We start from the raw sequence: 16561 nt of genomic DNA, 5'->3' as shown, positions 1-16561 counted from the left end.
ACTGTAGGAAATAATTTTGCAGCAAAACAGGCAGAACGGCAACCCAAGCTTTATTACTGAAATAAACAGAGCAATACTTCCTTAATCATTTTTTTAGGTGTATTTTATTTCTTTTTTTTTAAACAAAATAAGTGAGTAATAAAAAAGATCACAGATCATCCAAGGGGCCAGAAAGCCAAAACCCTTCAGTTCCAGCTCTGGAATTCCTGCTAGAGAAGATCCCTGATGTAAAGATTCCTCCTGACAGCGTTGGAAAATCCCTCGTTGAAGCGGAACCAGACGTCACTCTTCCCCACAGCCTTTCCAATCTGCCTCTCCAGGGATTCTTCCTTGGAGACCTGAGGGGCTGCAGGAGGAAAATCCACTCTAAAAACGTGCAGGAAACCTTCAAATTGTGAGCTGGGCCATGGAGGGAGAGGGAGAATTTGGGGAGAAGGGAGAGGGGTGGGAAGGGCAGAGCTGATGCTCCCATGGCTTGGATCCTGCAAAGCCTCCAGCACCCAAAATTCCCTCTGGGATGGGACCAGAATCCATGGATCTGCCCACAGGAGTTCCCTGGCACTTTGTTCTGAGGCCACCCCATCCCTGTGTCACCCACCTGGGGCTGTGGCTGCCTCTTTCCGCTGCAGTGGCCTCCCAAAAAAATCCATCTCGGGCTGGGGGAAGGAAAAAAAGCAGGAATGGAGTTGGCTCTGGAGCAGCTGCACTCCCAGCTCCCACTGGAGAGGGACAAAGCCGAGGCAGGATTGTCCCTGGGTGAGGCTCAAGGCACTCCTGAGAGCAGGAGCCAAATGCAAATCCTGCAGGAAGGACCTGGGAATGCAAATCCATTCAAATCCTGGGGGGAGAAACAAAATTTTGGGGTTTTATACATGGGAAAGAGCTGGAAGCTGAGCCCTGCAGAGGGGCAGTGCCAGGGAACCATGCCTGCTCCTCTTGGAGCCCAGGGTGGGATCATTCCAGAGCCCAAATTCGGCTATTTTAGCCCAAATCCCCACATCTCCTTCCAGGAACACATCCATAATGTCACCCAGACCCAACCCACCCCAATCCCAGTGATCCTTATGGGACACACGGAGCTGAACTGGGCTGGTAAAGGAAACTCGACTGAAAAAACAAATTCCAATGGAGCCAGGGAGTGTCTGGCAGCCCAGGAAAGGGCTGGTGGGAATTGGGACAGGAATTGGAATTGGGCAGGAATTGGGGCAGGAATTGGGCAAGAATTGGGGCAGGAATTGGGCAGGGATTGGGGCTGGAACTGGGGCAGGAATTGGACAAGAATTGAGTAGGAATTGGGCAGGAATTGAGCAGGAATTGGGGCTGGAATTGGGGCAGGAATTGAGCAGGAATTGGGCAAGAATTGGGGCAGGGATTTGAGCAGGAATTGGGCGGGAATTGGGCTAGAATTGAGGCAGGAATTGGGGCAGGGATTGGGCAGGAATTGAGCAGGAATTGGGCAGGGATTGGGCAGGGATTGGGCAGGAATTGGGCAGGAATTGAGGCCCTGAGCCCCTGACCTTGTCCTGCACTGTTGCTCTCCTCACGATGTGCTCCAGGCGTTGCTGGTGGTTGGGGGTCTCTGCTGCCTCCAGCTCCCCTCGCTCCTCCCTGAGGCCATTCCCAGGATCCTGCAGGGAGGAAAAACCTCAACAAACTCCCCTTGGGGTGCCTGAGCTCCAGGCTTGGGCACTGAGCAGCTGTCACCCCCTTGTCACCCACCCTCTCCACTTGCTGCCAGCTTTGATTGCAAAATCCCAAGGATTTTTCCATCATTTTCTGTCCCTGGCACATCCCATTCAGCAACATGGAAACAAGGAGCCCTTCAGAGATGTTTTTGCAGCATCTCTTTGTCCCTCACATCCCCTAGGAACACTTCTCCTGCACGAGAGAGCTCCCAGGGATTAATTATCCTGCTGGCACCAGGGCAGGGCAGGCACCTGCTACACTCGGGATGTTTCTCCACCTTTTCCACCCATTCCCATCTTCTCCTGCCTCCAGGGGGGTTTGGGCAGTGGGCAGAGCCAGCCTGCTCCCCCTGGGGGCTTTGGGACAGCTGGAAGTGCAGAGGGAAGGGAAGGGAAGGGAAGGGAAGGGAAGGGAAGGGAAGGGAAGGGAAGGGAAGGGAAGGGAAGGGAAGGGAAGGGAAGGGAAGGGAAGGGAAGGGAAGGGAAGGGAAGGGAAGGGAAGGGAAGGGAAGGGAAGGGAAGGGAAGATCACTTCTCACACAGGTAAACACAAACCCCAGCCAAAAATTCCCACCTAAAATTCCCCACTGGAGAGTGGAAGAGCTCAAAGCTCTAACTCCCAGCGAGCATTTCCCTCCAGAAATCCTGCAAAAAGCTGAGCCCTGCAGCCCAGCTGTGCAGGCAAACAGCTGCAGCCAGTGGGGTTAATCCTGGATTTCCACTCCATTTCCACTCACAGAGCCAAACCCACCAGCTGCTGTGGAAAATCCCATCCCCAAGGATTCCCTCCACCTTCTCTCCATGCCCAGCCCTCTGGGATGCCCACCTGGCCCTGGCTGGGTGTCTGCAGCAGAGCCTCAGTCCTCCTCATCTTCTCCAGCTCGATCTCCCTGGCGATGAGCTGCTTGGCCTGGTAGCTGAGCTGCCGGCGGGTTGGCAGCTGCGGGAAGCGACACACAACCTCCACATTCCTGCAGGAAAGGGGAATCCACGCTGAAAATAACACTGAACGACACACCCCGGGAGCCCCAGCACCTCCCAGCACCTCCCAGCACCTCCCAGCTCCTCCCAGCACCTCCCAGCCACGCTGCCTCAGTTTCCCCACGGCATGTCCAGCCCGGGAATGGGAATGCAGGAGGGATTAGAGGGGTTTAATCGTGGCTTTGAAGAGAAAAGAGGAGATTGCAGCAGGGCTGTGCTGAACTGGTTGGCCTGAAAATCCCACAGCAGCACTGCAACCTTCCCAGCCACCCTGGAGACAGATTTAACAGGAATGCAGCCCTGAGCAGGAATTTGGGATCATCAGGGCAGCTAGATTCTTAATGACATTGGGGCATCAGGAGTTAGGTCTGTGTCAGCATGCCCAGCACCAGCTGGCACCTCTGCCAGCTCTGAATATTTCATATTTATTCACTATTTATTCAGTGTTATTCCCCTAAAATAAAGGGAGCAAAGCCCCGTGTCAGTCATTTAAAAATCAGCTGTCAAACCAATGCTTTCAGAGTTTTAAAGAAAAAGCCCCAGGTTTTGCTGGTGACACCAGAGATGTTGTGACACAGCAGCCAGGTGACACTGGGTGGTGCCCAGGTGGGTCAGCTCTGTCCTGTCCCTGTCTGGGGAGAGCCAGAGGAACTCCTCCCTTCCCTCTGATCCCATTACAGCTCAGCCTGAGGGAGCAGCAGGAGCACCCTGGGGATGGAGCAGAGCCAGGAGTCCCAACTGCCTCCCCAGAACCACCACAGAACCCTGGAATGGTTTGGGCTGGAAGGAACCTCCAAACCATCCAGCTCCATCCCCAACACCTTCTGCTACCCCAGGCTGCTCCAAGCTCTGTCCAACCCAACCTCAGACATTCCAGGGATCCAGGGCCACCACAGCTTCCCTGGGAATTCCATTCTGAAGGATTTTGGCTCCCACCCCTTCTCCCCAGCCCAGGACTCACGGGTCCAGCTTGAAGGCATACTGGCCCTCGGGCAGGCGCTCCTGCAGGTAGGTGAGGTTGTAGGTGAGCATGGTGCTGATGAGCTCAGCCAGCTGCTGCTTCTCCCTCTGGCTGTAGAGCTGGGTGTTCACCTGGCAGGGCAGAGCAGAGCATCACCAGCTCAGAACTCACATAACCCAAACAGCCCAGCACCTACAGACCCCAAACAGCCCAGAACTTACATATCTCAAACCCACCCAGAACCTACAAACCCCAAACCAGCCCAGAACTTAGAACCTACAGACCCCAAAGCAGCCCAGAACTCACTGAACCCAAACCAGCCAGGAGCATGGTGTCTCCAGGTGAGAATGACCCAGATCAAGTTCAGTTCCCTCCTGGGGACACAGGTCCTTCCCAGAGCAGGGACAGACCCTCTCATGGCCTCTGGCAGCTCCCCAAAGCCCTGCTCAGCCAAGCCCAGCCCAGGACAGCTCCACACACCTGGGCACCTCAGCACCCTGTCCCCAGCTGTCCCCACCTGCCCCCAGCTTCCCCGCAGCCCCGAATTTGGGACAGAAACCCAGGCCAGTTGCTCAGGGGGTGTTTGCAGCCCCAGGCAGGGCTGCAGCAGGCTGAGGGGCACTCACAGGGCGCAGCTTGGGGGAGATGATGTCCAGCAGCAGGCACAGCACCTCCAGCACCAGCGCCTGCTGCCCCACACGGCTCCGGGCGCCGGCAGAGATCCCCGACAGCATGGACAGCACCAGGTTCTGCACCTGGGTCAGCCTGGCCTGGGCCTGGGGACAGCGAGGAGGGACAGCTCAGTGGCTGCAGGGCCGAGCTGAGCCCCTGCTGTCCCCCTGTCCCCCCGGAGTCACCTCGGGCTGGCTGCTGGGGTAAGCCAGGCGCGGGATGGAGCTGGCGGCGAAGAGCAGGTGGAAAGCCACGGGCAGGAAGGGCAGGTAGCGCAGCAGCTGGAAGCTCTGCCCCTGCAGCACAGCCCTGCCCAGCAGGTCTGAGAGGCACAGCCACTCCAGGGCCAGGCAAACGGAGCCCAGGCTGGAATCCCTCACCTTCACCTTGAGGAAATTCTCAAACAGGCCCTGCGGGATGGGATGGTCACTCAGGTTGGTCACTCGGAGCTCAGCCCAGGGGTTCTGAGCTTCCCACCTGGCTGCTCTCACCTGGGCCAGCTTCTCCTGCTCTCCCGAGGCCATGGAGAGGTGCAGGATGTGGTGGAAGCGGTGGGAGGAGGAATTGAAGGCAGAGGAGCCCCTGAGGTGTGGCAGGTCCTCGTCCCCCACCAGGAGCTGGGCTGGCAAAGAGGGGTCCGTTCCTATCCTGTGCCTGGGGGAACCCAGAGGGAAGAGCTGAGGGTTTCTCAGGGCTGAAAGGGCCAGCAAGGAATATTTGGATCCCTGGAAAGTGGACTGGAGGCAATGCCAATGCCAAAGCATTGGGTGCTAAGTGGAGTGCTAAAAAGTGGAGTGGTAAAAAAGCATCTGGAGTGGCTTTAAACTGAGAGAGGAAAGGTTTAGAGTGGGTTTTGGGAAGGAATTCCTCCCTGGGAGGGTGGGGAGGCCCTGGCACAGATTCCCAGAGAAGCTGTGGCTGTCCCTGGATCTCTGGAAGTGTTCAGGGCTGGGCTGGACAGGGCTTGGAACACCCTGGGACAGTGGAAGGTGTCCCTGCCATGGCAGGGGTGACACTGGATGAGCTTTAAGGTCCTTCCAACCCAAACCATTCCAGGATTCCATGATTGCTACAAATCCCAAGCAGCTGCTCACCAGGACCTTGCAGGACTCACAGAACATCACTCCAAGCCCTCCCCAACCCAGCCCTGAACACTTCCAGGGATCCAAGGACAGCCACAGCTTCTCTGGGAAAGGGGAATCGAACCCCCCAAGCACCCAGCAGATCTAACAAACCCCTCCTTTCACCTCTGGACCTTGGGCAGCTGGAAGATCTCCTGCCAGATGGAGAAGAGCCCCTTGTTCTGGTCCTTCAGGCCGATCCTCATGCTCTGCACCATCTGCACACTGAGCTCCTTCTGCCCTCGGCCGTGCAGGAACTGCAGCAGTGAGGGATGGAGGGGATGGGGATCCCAAAACCCTTGGGAAGAGCTGGACACAGCCATCCCCTCTTCCTCCATGTGTAGGGTTAAAAACACCACAGGGGACCAGGAGGAATTTCAGGGATCTGCCTGGAAGGGAGTTTTGTCCCCTCTGTCCCCATGCCAGCCCAGAGCTGCAGCAGGAGCATGTCCCTAGGGCCATCCCCATGTTCCCAGAGCCATTCCTGTATCCCCAGGGGCATCCCCATATCCCCAGAGCCACCCATGTGTCCCCAGAGCCACCCATGTGTCCCCAGAGCCACCCCCGTGTCCCCAGAGCCCTCCCTGTGTCCTCAGAGCCCTCCCCGTGTCCCCAGAGCCATCCCTGTGTCCCCAGAGCCCCCCCCGTGTCCCCAGGCCCACCCCTGTCCCCAGGGCCATCCCTGTGTGCCCAGGGCCACCCCCATATCCCCAGAGCCATCCCTATATCCCCAGACCCTCCCTGTGTCCCCAGAGCCTCCCCCTGTCCCCAGAGCCACTCCCTGTCCCCAGACCCTCCCTGTGTCCCCAGAGCCTCCCCCTGTCCCCAGAGCCACCCCTGTCCCCAGGTCACCTGCAGGGTGTTGATGCAGGAGCGGATGTCCATGTCGGTTTTCTCGCAGAGCGCCAGCAGAGCGCCCATGTCTGCCCTCATCCCCTGCTGGAGAGCGATCTGCGGGAGCAGCACAGGGCTCAGCGGGGAGGGGACACCCTGCCGGGGGGACAGGGGACCCTGGGTGACCTCCCACCTCGCCCAGGCGCTGGGCCAGCCGGGAGGGAGCGGTGCGAGGGAAGCTGAGCAGGAAGGAGTGCTGGCGCAGCGGGCGCAGGGCAGGAACGTACCTGGGCAGGGAAACAGGGAATTCCCTGCTCAGAGAGCTGGGCAGGGAGTTCCAGTCTCATTCGTGCAATTATTGGGGTTGGAAAAGAGTTCCCAGAGCATCGAGTCCAAGTGTTCCCCCAGTACTGCCAAGTCACCAGTAAATGATGTCCCCAAGTGCCACATTGCCATGGTTTTTAAATCCCCCCAGGGATGAGCACTCCAGCACTGCCCTGGGCAGTCCGGCTCAATCTATACTTGACTGCCATTTCCATGAGGGAATTTTCCATAATATTCATAAATCTAAACTTCTCCTGGCCCAGCATGAGGTTGTTCCCTCTCCTCCTGTCCCTGTTCTGTCCTGACCCCCTGGCTGTCCCCTCCTGTCAGGAGCTGTGCAGAGCCACAAGGTCCCCCTGAGCCTCCTTTGCTCCAGGCTGAGCCCTTTCCCAGCTCCCTCAGCCTCTCCTGGTGCTCCAGACCTTTCCCTGGGGACACTCTCCAGCCCCTCAGTGTCCTCCTTGTCACAAGGAGCCCCAGACTGATCCCCAGGTTTGAGGAGCTCCACTCCAACAGAGACACCAACAGCAGCCACTCCTCTCTCGGGGCACAGTGTGGTGTCCCCCCGGGCGGGTGGCAGCAGGTGACACTCACTGGTCGTTGCAGATGCAGATGATGGGCCGGAGCAGCAGTCCTCCCTCGCGCCGCCGCCGCCCCACGCCTGCCTCCCCCTCCTCCTTGCGCTGGATGATGCTCAGCAGCACACTGATGGAGGCCTGGGCACAACAAGGGTGGGAGAGATGAGTTCCTGCTCCCAGCACAGAGCAGGAGCTGCTAACAGGGTGGCATTGGGGGAGCTGGTGACAAGGGGTCACTGCAGGTGTCGCGGGCTCACCGCGGGCGCGCCGTCGATCTCGTCGATGATGAGGCAGTTGGGTCTCTCGTGGGAGCCAAGCACTGACCTCATCTGGGTGGCAGCCTCGATGCGCGTCCTGAACACCTCGGGGCTGCGGTCGTCACTGCCAGGGGACATGGGGACAGCTGAGAGCGGCAGGGGGCATGGGGACACTGCCAGCATCACCCCCGGGCCACCATCAGCTCCAGAATGGCATCACCTCCAAAGCACCATCACCTCCAGAATGGCATCACCTCCAAAGCACCATCACCTCCACCAACACCTCCAAAGCATCATCACCTCCAGCATCACCCCCAGGCCACCAACATCACCTCTGCCACAGCACCACTGGCTCCCATCTGTGGGCAGGGCAGGGGCTCACCTGGCACTGCTGAGCTCACCTGGCATTCATCTCCACAGCGTTGTACCCCGCGTGCCTGGCGATGACGTGGGCCAGCGTGGTCTTGCCCAGGCCAGGGGGACCACAGAGCAGGGCCACCTGTGGCCCAGAAGGGAGGTCAGCCCTGCAGGGCCATCCTCCATGGAGGGGACAGCCCTGCTCGTTGGCTGGTGGCAGGAGAAGGACCCACAGTGACACCCCATCCTGCTCACCTTGTATTTGGGTCTCTTGTGCTGGTCCAGCTCGGCCTCCAGGATCTCCTCAGTGAGCTGGACCTTGGTTTTCCACTTGTTGGGATGTTCTTTGGGATGGCTGAAGGGGGGCTGAGCTGCAGAGCTGGGCTTGGGCTTCTTGTCAGCCTTGTCCTTCCCGAACACCACCGTGTCCCACAGCTTGAGCCACTTCAGCAGGCAGCGGTTGGTGTACTGCAGGGTGGGGAGGAAAGCCAGGAAAACCCATGGAACCTTGGAAAAATCCTGCTGAGGACAGAGGAAGGCTCTCCTTCACGGAGGAGGCTGCTCAGGGCTCCACCTGGCATCTCCCTGGGACAGCAGGGGAATGCTTCCCTTCTCAGCCCAGTCACCAGGGAAAGCCAGGATAAATCACATCAGTCTATCCCTGCTGTCCTTGCTCTGCCTTGGCTCAGCTCAGCACTTCTCAGCCTCTTCCATCATGTCCAATTCCCCACAAAACTTCTAATGTTCAAAAAAAGTTCAAAATAGCCAACAATTCCTGGCTAAAGCCCTCCCAATTTCTTTTTTGTCTCATTTTGGTCATGTTTCATAGTTTCTTTCCCCAGAACATCCACAGCCTCCAATGAAAATTTGCCATCCCAAGTTCTCAGGGACTTGGCACTGCTCAGGACACAGCCAGAGCTTCCAGAAGTAATTCCTGATCCCACAGCATGAAGGAAGGTGCTAACCCCACCCATCCCAAGCCCCCCTTATCCCAGCACCTCACATCATCACTGAGCAGCTCCATGTAGCGCCGGGGGGTGAACTTGTCCACCCAGAGGCAATGGGGTGCAGGTTCCTCCTCGGCTGCAGGATCAGTGTCCACGCTGGGATCTGGGCTCTCAGCGCTGGGCTCGCTCCCCAGGCAACTGCAGGAAGGAATTCACTGACCCCAAACCACCCAGGGAGTCAGGGCAGGGCTGGGAATGCCACCCAGATGAGGGCAAAAAGGCTCCTCTGCTGCAGGTCCCCAAAATCTGATCCCGAAGGAGCATCTTGGGAGGCAAACCCCGCAGCGTGGTGGGGGTTGGAGAGGGATTTGATCCCAACCTCTCACCTGTCTATGATCTCTGTCAGCTGCTGGGAGGCTTCCAGAACCTGCCGGCGACGCTGGAGCACAAACACAGTGACAGGAGGGTCAGAAATACCCCCTAATCCATGGCTGGGGGAGCAGGAATTGGGGAGCCACCCCTGTGGCTGTCAGGGGCGGCAGGGACACAGGGGAAGGTCGGGGGGAGATGTGGTACCTCCTCATCCACCTGCTCCTTCAGGTAGGAGAAAGGCACCCCCAGCAAGTGGAGAGGCCTGCGAGCATTCCAGCCCAGGGCAAGTGGGAGCTGCAAGGACACAGCACAATCCTGAACCTCCTGGAGGCTCACTGAGCAGCAAAGCCAACCTTCAGATCCCTCCTCACCTCCACCCCTGTCCTGCAGGGATCATCCCTCAGCACCAGGAAGACCCTGGTGCCCTCGGTGGATGTCACGTTGATGTAATCCTCCAGGATGGGGGGTCTCCTGAGGACCCTCTTCTTTTCCGAGGGTGGTGTGGTCTGCAGGGGGCTCATTCCACTCATCTCCAGGTGGTTCGAGCTGAAAACACCCATTTTTTTCAGTAGGGAAAGGTTCCTTTCCCTTGCTCCTGTTAAAAACGGGGATCAAAGTGGCCAACCTGGTATTGTGGGGAGCAAAAGGTGCCTCTGGGCCACCATCCCAGGAGCCATCAGGAGCCAACTCATCGTCTGCACCAAAATCGAGCTTCTTAACAGCTTCCAGGCGCTGCCGCTTGGGCTTCGGGGCTGGGAGAGACCCGGACAGGGAGGAGAGGAGAAGCGTCACTGATGGGCAGTGGTACCCAGGGGATGCTCCAGCTCCCTGCACCGCTCGGGGCACGGGATTTGGTCAGCAGCACCCGGGGAACAGGGTCAAACCTACTGCGGGGCTCGGCTGCCGGCGGGGACACGGCGGGGACACAGTCCCGGTCCCTCTTCTTGCCGGTGGTGTCCCCGGGGGGTTCGGGCTCCGCCGGCGGCTGCCTCCTGCCCCGGAACTGGGAGATTTTGGGGCCGGCGGGTGGGGATGGATCATCTGCAACAGCGGCAGAGCACGGTGCCGGTCACCCGAGGGGAGCCGCGGCGGGGCGGGAACACGCGGCCGCGCAAAGCACAGTCCCGCTGGCCCACTCCCTCCTCCCGCCGCCTCCGGTGCCGGTGCCGCAGCAGCGCCCACCTCCCAGCTCGGCCAGCACCTCCAGCTCATCGGCGAAGCGCTCGTAGAACTCATCCTCGGCGCCATACTCAGCGTCCTCCATGGGCCGCGCCAGCCCTGCCACCGCCACCGGCCAGCCACAGACACCGCCACCGGCCCGCCACCGCCGCGCTTCCGCCCGCGCGCACCTCCCGCCCGCCGCTCATTGGCCACGGCGCGCGCGGCGGAGGCGGGACCGGCGCTGATTGGGCGCGGCGCGTGGCCGGACGCGGCGGGGGCGGCGCTGATTGGACGCGATGTGAGCGCGGCCGGGAGGCGCTGCAGGTGCGGGCGGGGCCGGGGGGAGCGGGGACCCTGCGCGTGCCCCCTCAGCCGTGCGCGTGCCCCCTCAGCCCTGTCACCTCAGCCCTGTCACCTCAGCCCTGTCCCCTCCGCCGTGCCCCGTGTCACCCCCGCCGTGCGTGTCCCCGCCCCGCGTCCCCTGTCCCCGCCCCTCTGTCCCGTGTCCCCCGGCGGGGCTGCAGCGGGGAGCGGGGCGAGGCCGATGGCCGCCGCCGGGATGGGCAGAGCCGGCACCGCCTCGCTGCGGGGCCTCCACGCGTGACGGCGGGACGGGGATGGGATGGACCACCCACGCGTGTCCCGGGACAGCGGGCAGCGGTGTGACATGGGGATGGCGGCGGCTGTAGCGCTGCTGTAGCACTGTGCCGCTCAGGAGCTGCATCCGCATGCTGTGACACCGGTGAGGCTGGGGAACACGGGCAGGGGGACACGGGCAGGGGGACACTGCTAGCACAGCAGCTCCGGTCCATCTCCGTTCCCTGCTGGGATATGTATCCCAGCTCCAGGCCCTGCTCCCAGCCCGGTCCCTGCTCTCTCCCCCGGCTGCTGTGCCCGTCCTGCACTGCCGGCTCCTCCCGCCCGCTCAGCCCGGTCCCTGCTCTCTCCCTCCCCGCAGGGCGCAGGCCATGGAGCCGGGCAGCATCGACAACCTGTCCATCCTGTACCAGAGCTCCGACTTCATCGTGGTCAACAAGCACTGGGACCTGCGCATCGACAGCAAGATGTGGTACGAGACGCTGACCCTGCAGAGCCAGCTCAAGCACCGCTTCCCCGAGCTGGCTGACCCCGACACCTACTACGGCTTCAGGTGAGCAGCTGGGCACCGAGCCTGGCTCTGCCCTCAGCTTGGGACACTCCTGAGGTCCCCGGGATGCTCCTCTACCCCCGTGTCGTTCCCAGGTTCTGCCACCAGCTGGATTTCTCCACCAGCGGGGCTCTGTGTGTGGCACTCAACAAAGCGGCGGCGGGAAGTGCCTACAAGTGCTTCAAGGAGCGCCTGGTGACCAAAGCCTACCTGGCTCTGGTGAGCTCATCCTGCCACAGCCTGCCTTGGCCTGCTGCTGGGAGGGAAGGCTGAGGGTGTTCAGCTGGGGAAGAGGAGCCAGGGAGACCTTAGAGCCCCTTCCAGTGCCTAAAGGGGATCAAAGAGAGCTGGAGAGGGATTTGGACAAGGGCATGGAGAGACAGGACACAGGGAATGGCTTCCCACTGTTATAGGGTGGGGTTAGGTTGGATATTAGGAAGGAATTCTGGCACAGGGTGCTCAGAGAAGCTGTGGCTGCCCCTAGATCTCTGCAAGTGTCCAAAGCCAGGCTGGCTGGGACTTGGAGCACCCTGGGATAGTGGAAAGTGTCCCTGCCATGGCAAGGAGTTGGGCTTTGGGAAATGGATGGGCTTTAAGGTCCTTCCTACCCCCGTCCTTCTGTGATTCCATGATTCCTGGCATGGAGGAGTGGGCGAGGGCCCAGTTTGAAACCACCTTCCTGCCCTAGGTGAGGGGCCACGTGAGCCAGAGCCGCATGACGATCCGCTACGCCATCGGGAAGAACACCACGGAGGGCATGACCCACATGATGTGCATCGACGGGACAGAGGGTGAGAGTCCCCAGTGCCTGCTCTGCCCACAGCCCCTGGGCTGTGCTGGGACATCACTAACCTCCCCTGAACCTCCTTGCAGGCTGTGAGAATCCCAAGCCGTGCCAGTCGGAGCTGATCGTGCTGGAACACGGATCCTACAGCGGAGACCCTGTCACCAAAGTGCTGCTGCAGCCACTGACAGGTGGGCACAGGGGCAGCTCTGACCTGGAGCAGAGCTCGCAGAGGGATGTGGGAAGATGAGAACTGCCATGCTCAGGGGGCAAATGCCACTAGTTGTGTTGTCACCTTGCACCCTGAAGGAGGGATTCAGGCATTCCCTGTCCCTGATTCCTGCTCTCCCCCCAGGGAGGACTCACCAGCTGCGGGTTCACTGCAGTGCCATCGGCCACCCCATCGTGGGGGACTTCACCTACAGCCACAAGCAGGACAGCAATCCCTACAGGATGATGCTCCACGCCTACTACCTGCGCATTCCCACCGGGAAGGAGCTGATCGAGGTGTGTGCCCCCGACCCCTTCGTCACCACCATGGACAGCAACTGGGTGCCCCAGCACGTGAGCCAGCGGCTGGAGGACATCATCCAGGAGCTCAAGGACAAGGGGACAAAGAAGGAGGAGGAGGAGGAGGAGAGGAGCCGAGAAGCTGAGCGTGCTGCTGGAGAGGAGGAAGGAGAGAATGAAGGCAGGAGGGAGGAGACGGAGGAGCAGCGAGCTCAGTGTGAGCAGTGGTTGGCAGAGTGGGCTCTGGAGTGAGCACAAAGCACATCCCTGCATTCCCAGCTCCATCGTTGTCCCAGTGGGTCCCCACAGAGCCCAGTGCTGACTCCACACCTGCACTCCCCGTATGGCTTCCCTCGCTCCTGGGGCTGGGATCAGGCAGATTTTAGGAGCGGTTGAGATGGGGTTATTTTGTAATGTCCATCATCCATCTGGCCATGGGATGTCCCTTTCCCAATCCTGGGCCTCAGCAGCAGAGTCAGTGTGACATTCCAGCTTAGAGTGACCCCAAAGCTTTCCATCCCTGTCCTGGGGCTCACTCCCTCAGCCCACCTGATGGGTTTTTAAAGGCTTGGTGGAGATGATGGAGTTGATACCAATGGATTTTAAACTTTTTTCAATTTTCTAGGAAGAGAATTTAGTCTTTTAGGGTTTGTAAAATACGGGTGGTCTCAGGAATGAGGTATTTTTAGTACTTCTGTGGTCGGAGAGCCAGCAGCCAGCCAGCCAAAGCTTTTTTAATGGATTTTATTATTCCTTCTACTAGCACTGCCTTTCCTGCTTTTACCCTGGTGTAGCCCCTGCTGAGGCAGGTTAGAGGACATGAGCCCTGTCTGCTGCCCCAGATGAGGAGGGATAAGTGTCCTGTGTTGCTCCCATGGCAATACTCCTGCCTGGCACGTATCCAGAAGGTCCTTCAGGGAGGCAGGTCCTTCAGAAGGGCACTTTGGGAAAGCTCTGGAGCAGTAGGAAAAGGGTGAAGCTGAAAGAAAGGCTGAGAACTGATGGGAAGAGCAGGCAGGAGCACAGCTTTGACCAATGCCAAGAAATTTCCTTGGAAGTGCCCTTGCTTTGCTGCTCATCCTGCTTTGCTTTCCCCTTCCCATCCTGCTCATCCTCTGCAGTCCTTGGAGAACGTTTAGGAATGAGGAGAACAGGACAGCTGGGGAGGCACACAGCCCCATCCCAGGGGTTCCAAGCACCACATCAGCACACACCCAGAGCTGTCACCTCACCAGTCCCATCCCGTTGAAAACACACCTGATGGGGTTCACACAGCTGATATTCCCACCCTGAGGGGGAATAAAAAGTCACAGCCCTCTCCTTGTGGATGAGCACACCCTGCAAGTCAGCAAAATCCCCGGGGGAATCGGATCACCTGTCCCTTGTGTCCCTTTTTGGCTCGGTGCCACCACTGCGGGGAGGGGATGGTGTGAGGTGGCAGCCCTGGTGGGCACTGAGCTGGTGCCAGAGGTGCCAGGGGGGCTGGAGGAGCAGGAGCTCCATATCCTTCCTGCCAGGCCCTCTCCCTGCCCAGCCCAGCTGCCAGGAGTGGCCGGGAGGGGACAGTCCCCACCTGGGAATGAGCACCCTCTTTGCTGAAGGGTGACGTGCACGGAAGGTGCTCAACAGTGACAGGTGACATTTGCACGTCTCAGCGGGGACTCAGCCTTCCCGGAGGTCCCGCGGTGGGAGTTGTCCCTTCCGGGATGAGGCTGTGCTCAGTGGGGTGGGGACAAGGGGACATGGACGGGGCTGGCACCTCGAGCTCACCCCCCGTCTGCATCAAGGAGTCCCCACAGCCCAGCCTTTGTGTGCTGCACTTTTCCCCCAGCACCGCCGAGAAATAGGAATTTTCCTTACCCTGCGGAGGAGGTTTTCCAGCTGCCTTTCCCGGCTGTGTCCCCATGCTGCTCCCTCCTCCCCGCGGGGCTGTGACTCCTCTCGTGCCCTGGGGTTGTGGTGTGGCCGCGATGTCCCGATGTCCCGTGCGCTCTGCAATTCCCCCGTTGTTGTATTCGCCCTATTAAACGTGTCTCTGTCCTTCGCTCTCCGCTCTCTGCATCCATCCTGCAGCCCCGGGGGCTTCCAGGAATGAGGCCGGACAGGCTCATTCCTCAGCTGAGTGAGCGGGAGCGGCCCGGGGCTCCGACCCGGCCAACCTGTTGTGTGAGCAGCAGAATTCCTCCTCGCCCTGCTGGAACTCCCCCGGCCGAAACCGCCGGGATGAGCGGAGCGCTCCCGGGTTTGGTAACAGAGACAGCCGGCGGTGATAGAGGAGCTGGGGCAGATGGCACTGCCCCGTGCTGGCCCTGCCTGTCACCTCACCGGCCACTGGGATTGTCCCAAACCCGGAGCAGAGGCAGGAGAAAAGCTCTGATTTGGGAACGCTGTGGTTCTCCATGGCCAGAGGGTGGGGAGCAGGGCTGAGGGGTTTAGGGGGGCACAGGGAAAGCTGCCACCAGGAATGATCCATTCAGAGCCCCTCTGGGAGAGCTGGGATTGTCCAGCCTGGAGAAGGGAAGGCTTTAAGGTCCTTCAGCCCAAACCATTCCATGTCACTGTGATTTCTGTACAACACAATCATACCTCAGGTTGGAGCAGTGGGAAAATGGACTGAATATCCAAAGGAGTTATTTGCAGTCCTCAAGACTGGGGGATTTGTAAAATTATTATAAATTAAATAATATCATTATAAATTATAATTATTATAATATAATTATAAATAATTAAAATTATTTAAATTTTTTAAATTATGAAGCTGGCAAGGGCAGGAGCAGCTGGCTGAGGGGAGGGAGCATTCCCAGCCCCCCGGCACAGGGAGATGCAGTCAGAGCCCACAGCTGACCTGGGACCTTGGGCAGATGTTGCTCCACATGTTCAAGTTCAGGGTGGATCCTCCCGTGGCAGCTCCCGAGGGTGTTTCAGGGTCAGCTTTCAGCACTGCAGGGACACAGCGGACACGGTGACCCCCAGAGCAGCCCCGAGGTGTCCCTGCCCTCCTGCTGCAGCCACCTCTGTCCAGCCAGCCCGGGGCAGGGGCTGTGTCCCTCCAGCAGCCTCATAGCAAACAAATTTCTGTCATTTTACCGCCCCGACAGGAGTTATTTTTACAGTAAATCCTTCCAAAATCGAAACCAGCAACGCCCGCGGGTGTCAGCCCAGCCCTGGAGCTGCAGGACCGGTTGGGGGACGGGGCTGGGGACAGGACACAGCTCCTGGGGTGACAAACCCCTCCTGGCACTGTGCCAGCAGCTCCGGGGACCCTCGGTGAGGGTTGGTACCCCCAAACCTGGCCGAGGCAGGGTGCAGCCCTGCTCCAGCCCTGCCACCCCTCCGACTGCCCTCGCCCTTCCCTTTTGCTGGGATAAACGCTCGGATAACGTTTGTGCTCACAGCTCCTCCACGCTGGCATCTCAGAGCCTCGGGAGGGATTGGATTCCTTTGGAGTTGGTCTCCTTCACGGCCAGTACCGGACAGCATTTTGGAGCACAATGAGGGAAAGAAAAAGCTGTGGAAAAGGGAATGGGACTGGCTGTGATCTGGGAAAAAGGAGAGGAACGAGGGAAGCAGCTGACAGAGGGTGCTGAGCCCATCGCTGAGCACTCGTCTGCAATAAATAAACCCCTGCACAGCTATAAAGGTTTCCCCATCACCGTGAGCACCTTTATCCCCCTCAGGAGCACAGAAACTCCCACAGCAGAGCCTTTAACTCCTTCTGGGTTCATGAACCCAGAGTTCAAAGTGACCCTTTACCGAGGGGTAGCAAACAACCACAAAGCAAAACCAGGGAGAAGGAAAGGAGCCTGACAAAACAGAGTTGGGAAACTGCCCTGTCACACCCCGTGCGGGGAGCAACATCCCCACCCCGCA

At 59.4% G+C, this 16561-nt stretch overlaps 2 protein-coding genes across 5 annotated transcripts; one reads left to right on the top strand and one right to left on the bottom strand.

Moving 5' to 3' along the window:
- Positions 1-11: 11 nt before the first annotated feature.
- Positions 12-10434, bottom strand: CHTF18 (chromosome transmission fidelity factor 18). Of its 2 annotated transcripts, XM_085074367.1 has the most exons (22): positions 10272-10434; positions 9978-10130; positions 9715-9841; positions 9461-9635; positions 9294-9383; positions 9104-9156; positions 8774-8915; positions 8026-8238; positions 7815-7912; positions 7414-7537; positions 7173-7294; positions 6448-6541; positions 6273-6371; positions 5547-5677; positions 4791-4953; positions 4485-4709; positions 4254-4403; positions 3628-3758; positions 2512-2656; positions 1518-1628; positions 599-656; positions 12-346 (listed from the first exon to the last, which is right to left on the bottom strand). In XM_085074367.1, exons 1-22 carry the CDS (start codon positions 10351-10353, stop codon positions 210-212), a joined length of 2823 nt encoding a protein of 940 aa, XP_084930493.1. In that variant the 5' UTR covers positions 10354-10434; the 3' UTR covers positions 12-209. The 2 variants fall into 2 exon arrangements, with proteins under 2 accessions (XP_084930493.1, XP_084930494.1); XM_085074368.1 differs by lacking the exon at positions 12-346 and having other exon boundaries at positions 656-838.
- Positions 10435-10520: 86 nt separating this feature from the next.
- On the top strand, positions 10521-14735 carry RPUSD1 (RNA pseudouridine synthase domain containing 1). 3 transcript variants are annotated; one of them, XM_085074370.1, is made up of 6 exons: positions 10521-10574; positions 11209-11400; positions 11493-11616; positions 12086-12188; positions 12271-12372; positions 12537-14735. In XM_085074370.1, the coding sequence occupies exons 2-6, from the start codon at positions 11219-11221 to the stop codon at positions 12941-12943; spliced, it is 918 nt and encodes a 305-aa protein (XP_084930496.1). In that variant the 5' UTR covers positions 10521-10574; positions 11209-11218; the 3' UTR covers positions 12944-14735. The 3 variants fall into 3 exon arrangements, with proteins under 3 accessions (XP_084930496.1, XP_084930497.1, XP_084930495.1); XM_085074371.1 differs by lacking the exon at positions 10521-10574 and adding an exon at positions 10664-10992 and having other exon boundaries at positions 11261-11400; XM_085074369.1 differs by lacking the exon at positions 10521-10574 and adding an exon at positions 10665-10992.
- Positions 14736-16561: the final 1826 nt, after the last annotated feature.

The sequence above is a fragment of the Lichenostomus cassidix genome, chromosome 14 (assembly GCF_008360975.1).
Source record: "Lichenostomus cassidix isolate B80296 chromosome 14, HeHo_3.0, whole genome shotgun sequence".
NCBI lineage: Eukaryota > Metazoa > Chordata > Aves > Passeriformes > Meliphagidae > Lichenostomus > Lichenostomus cassidix.
This window is presented reverse-complemented; position numbering and strand designations above follow the sequence as displayed.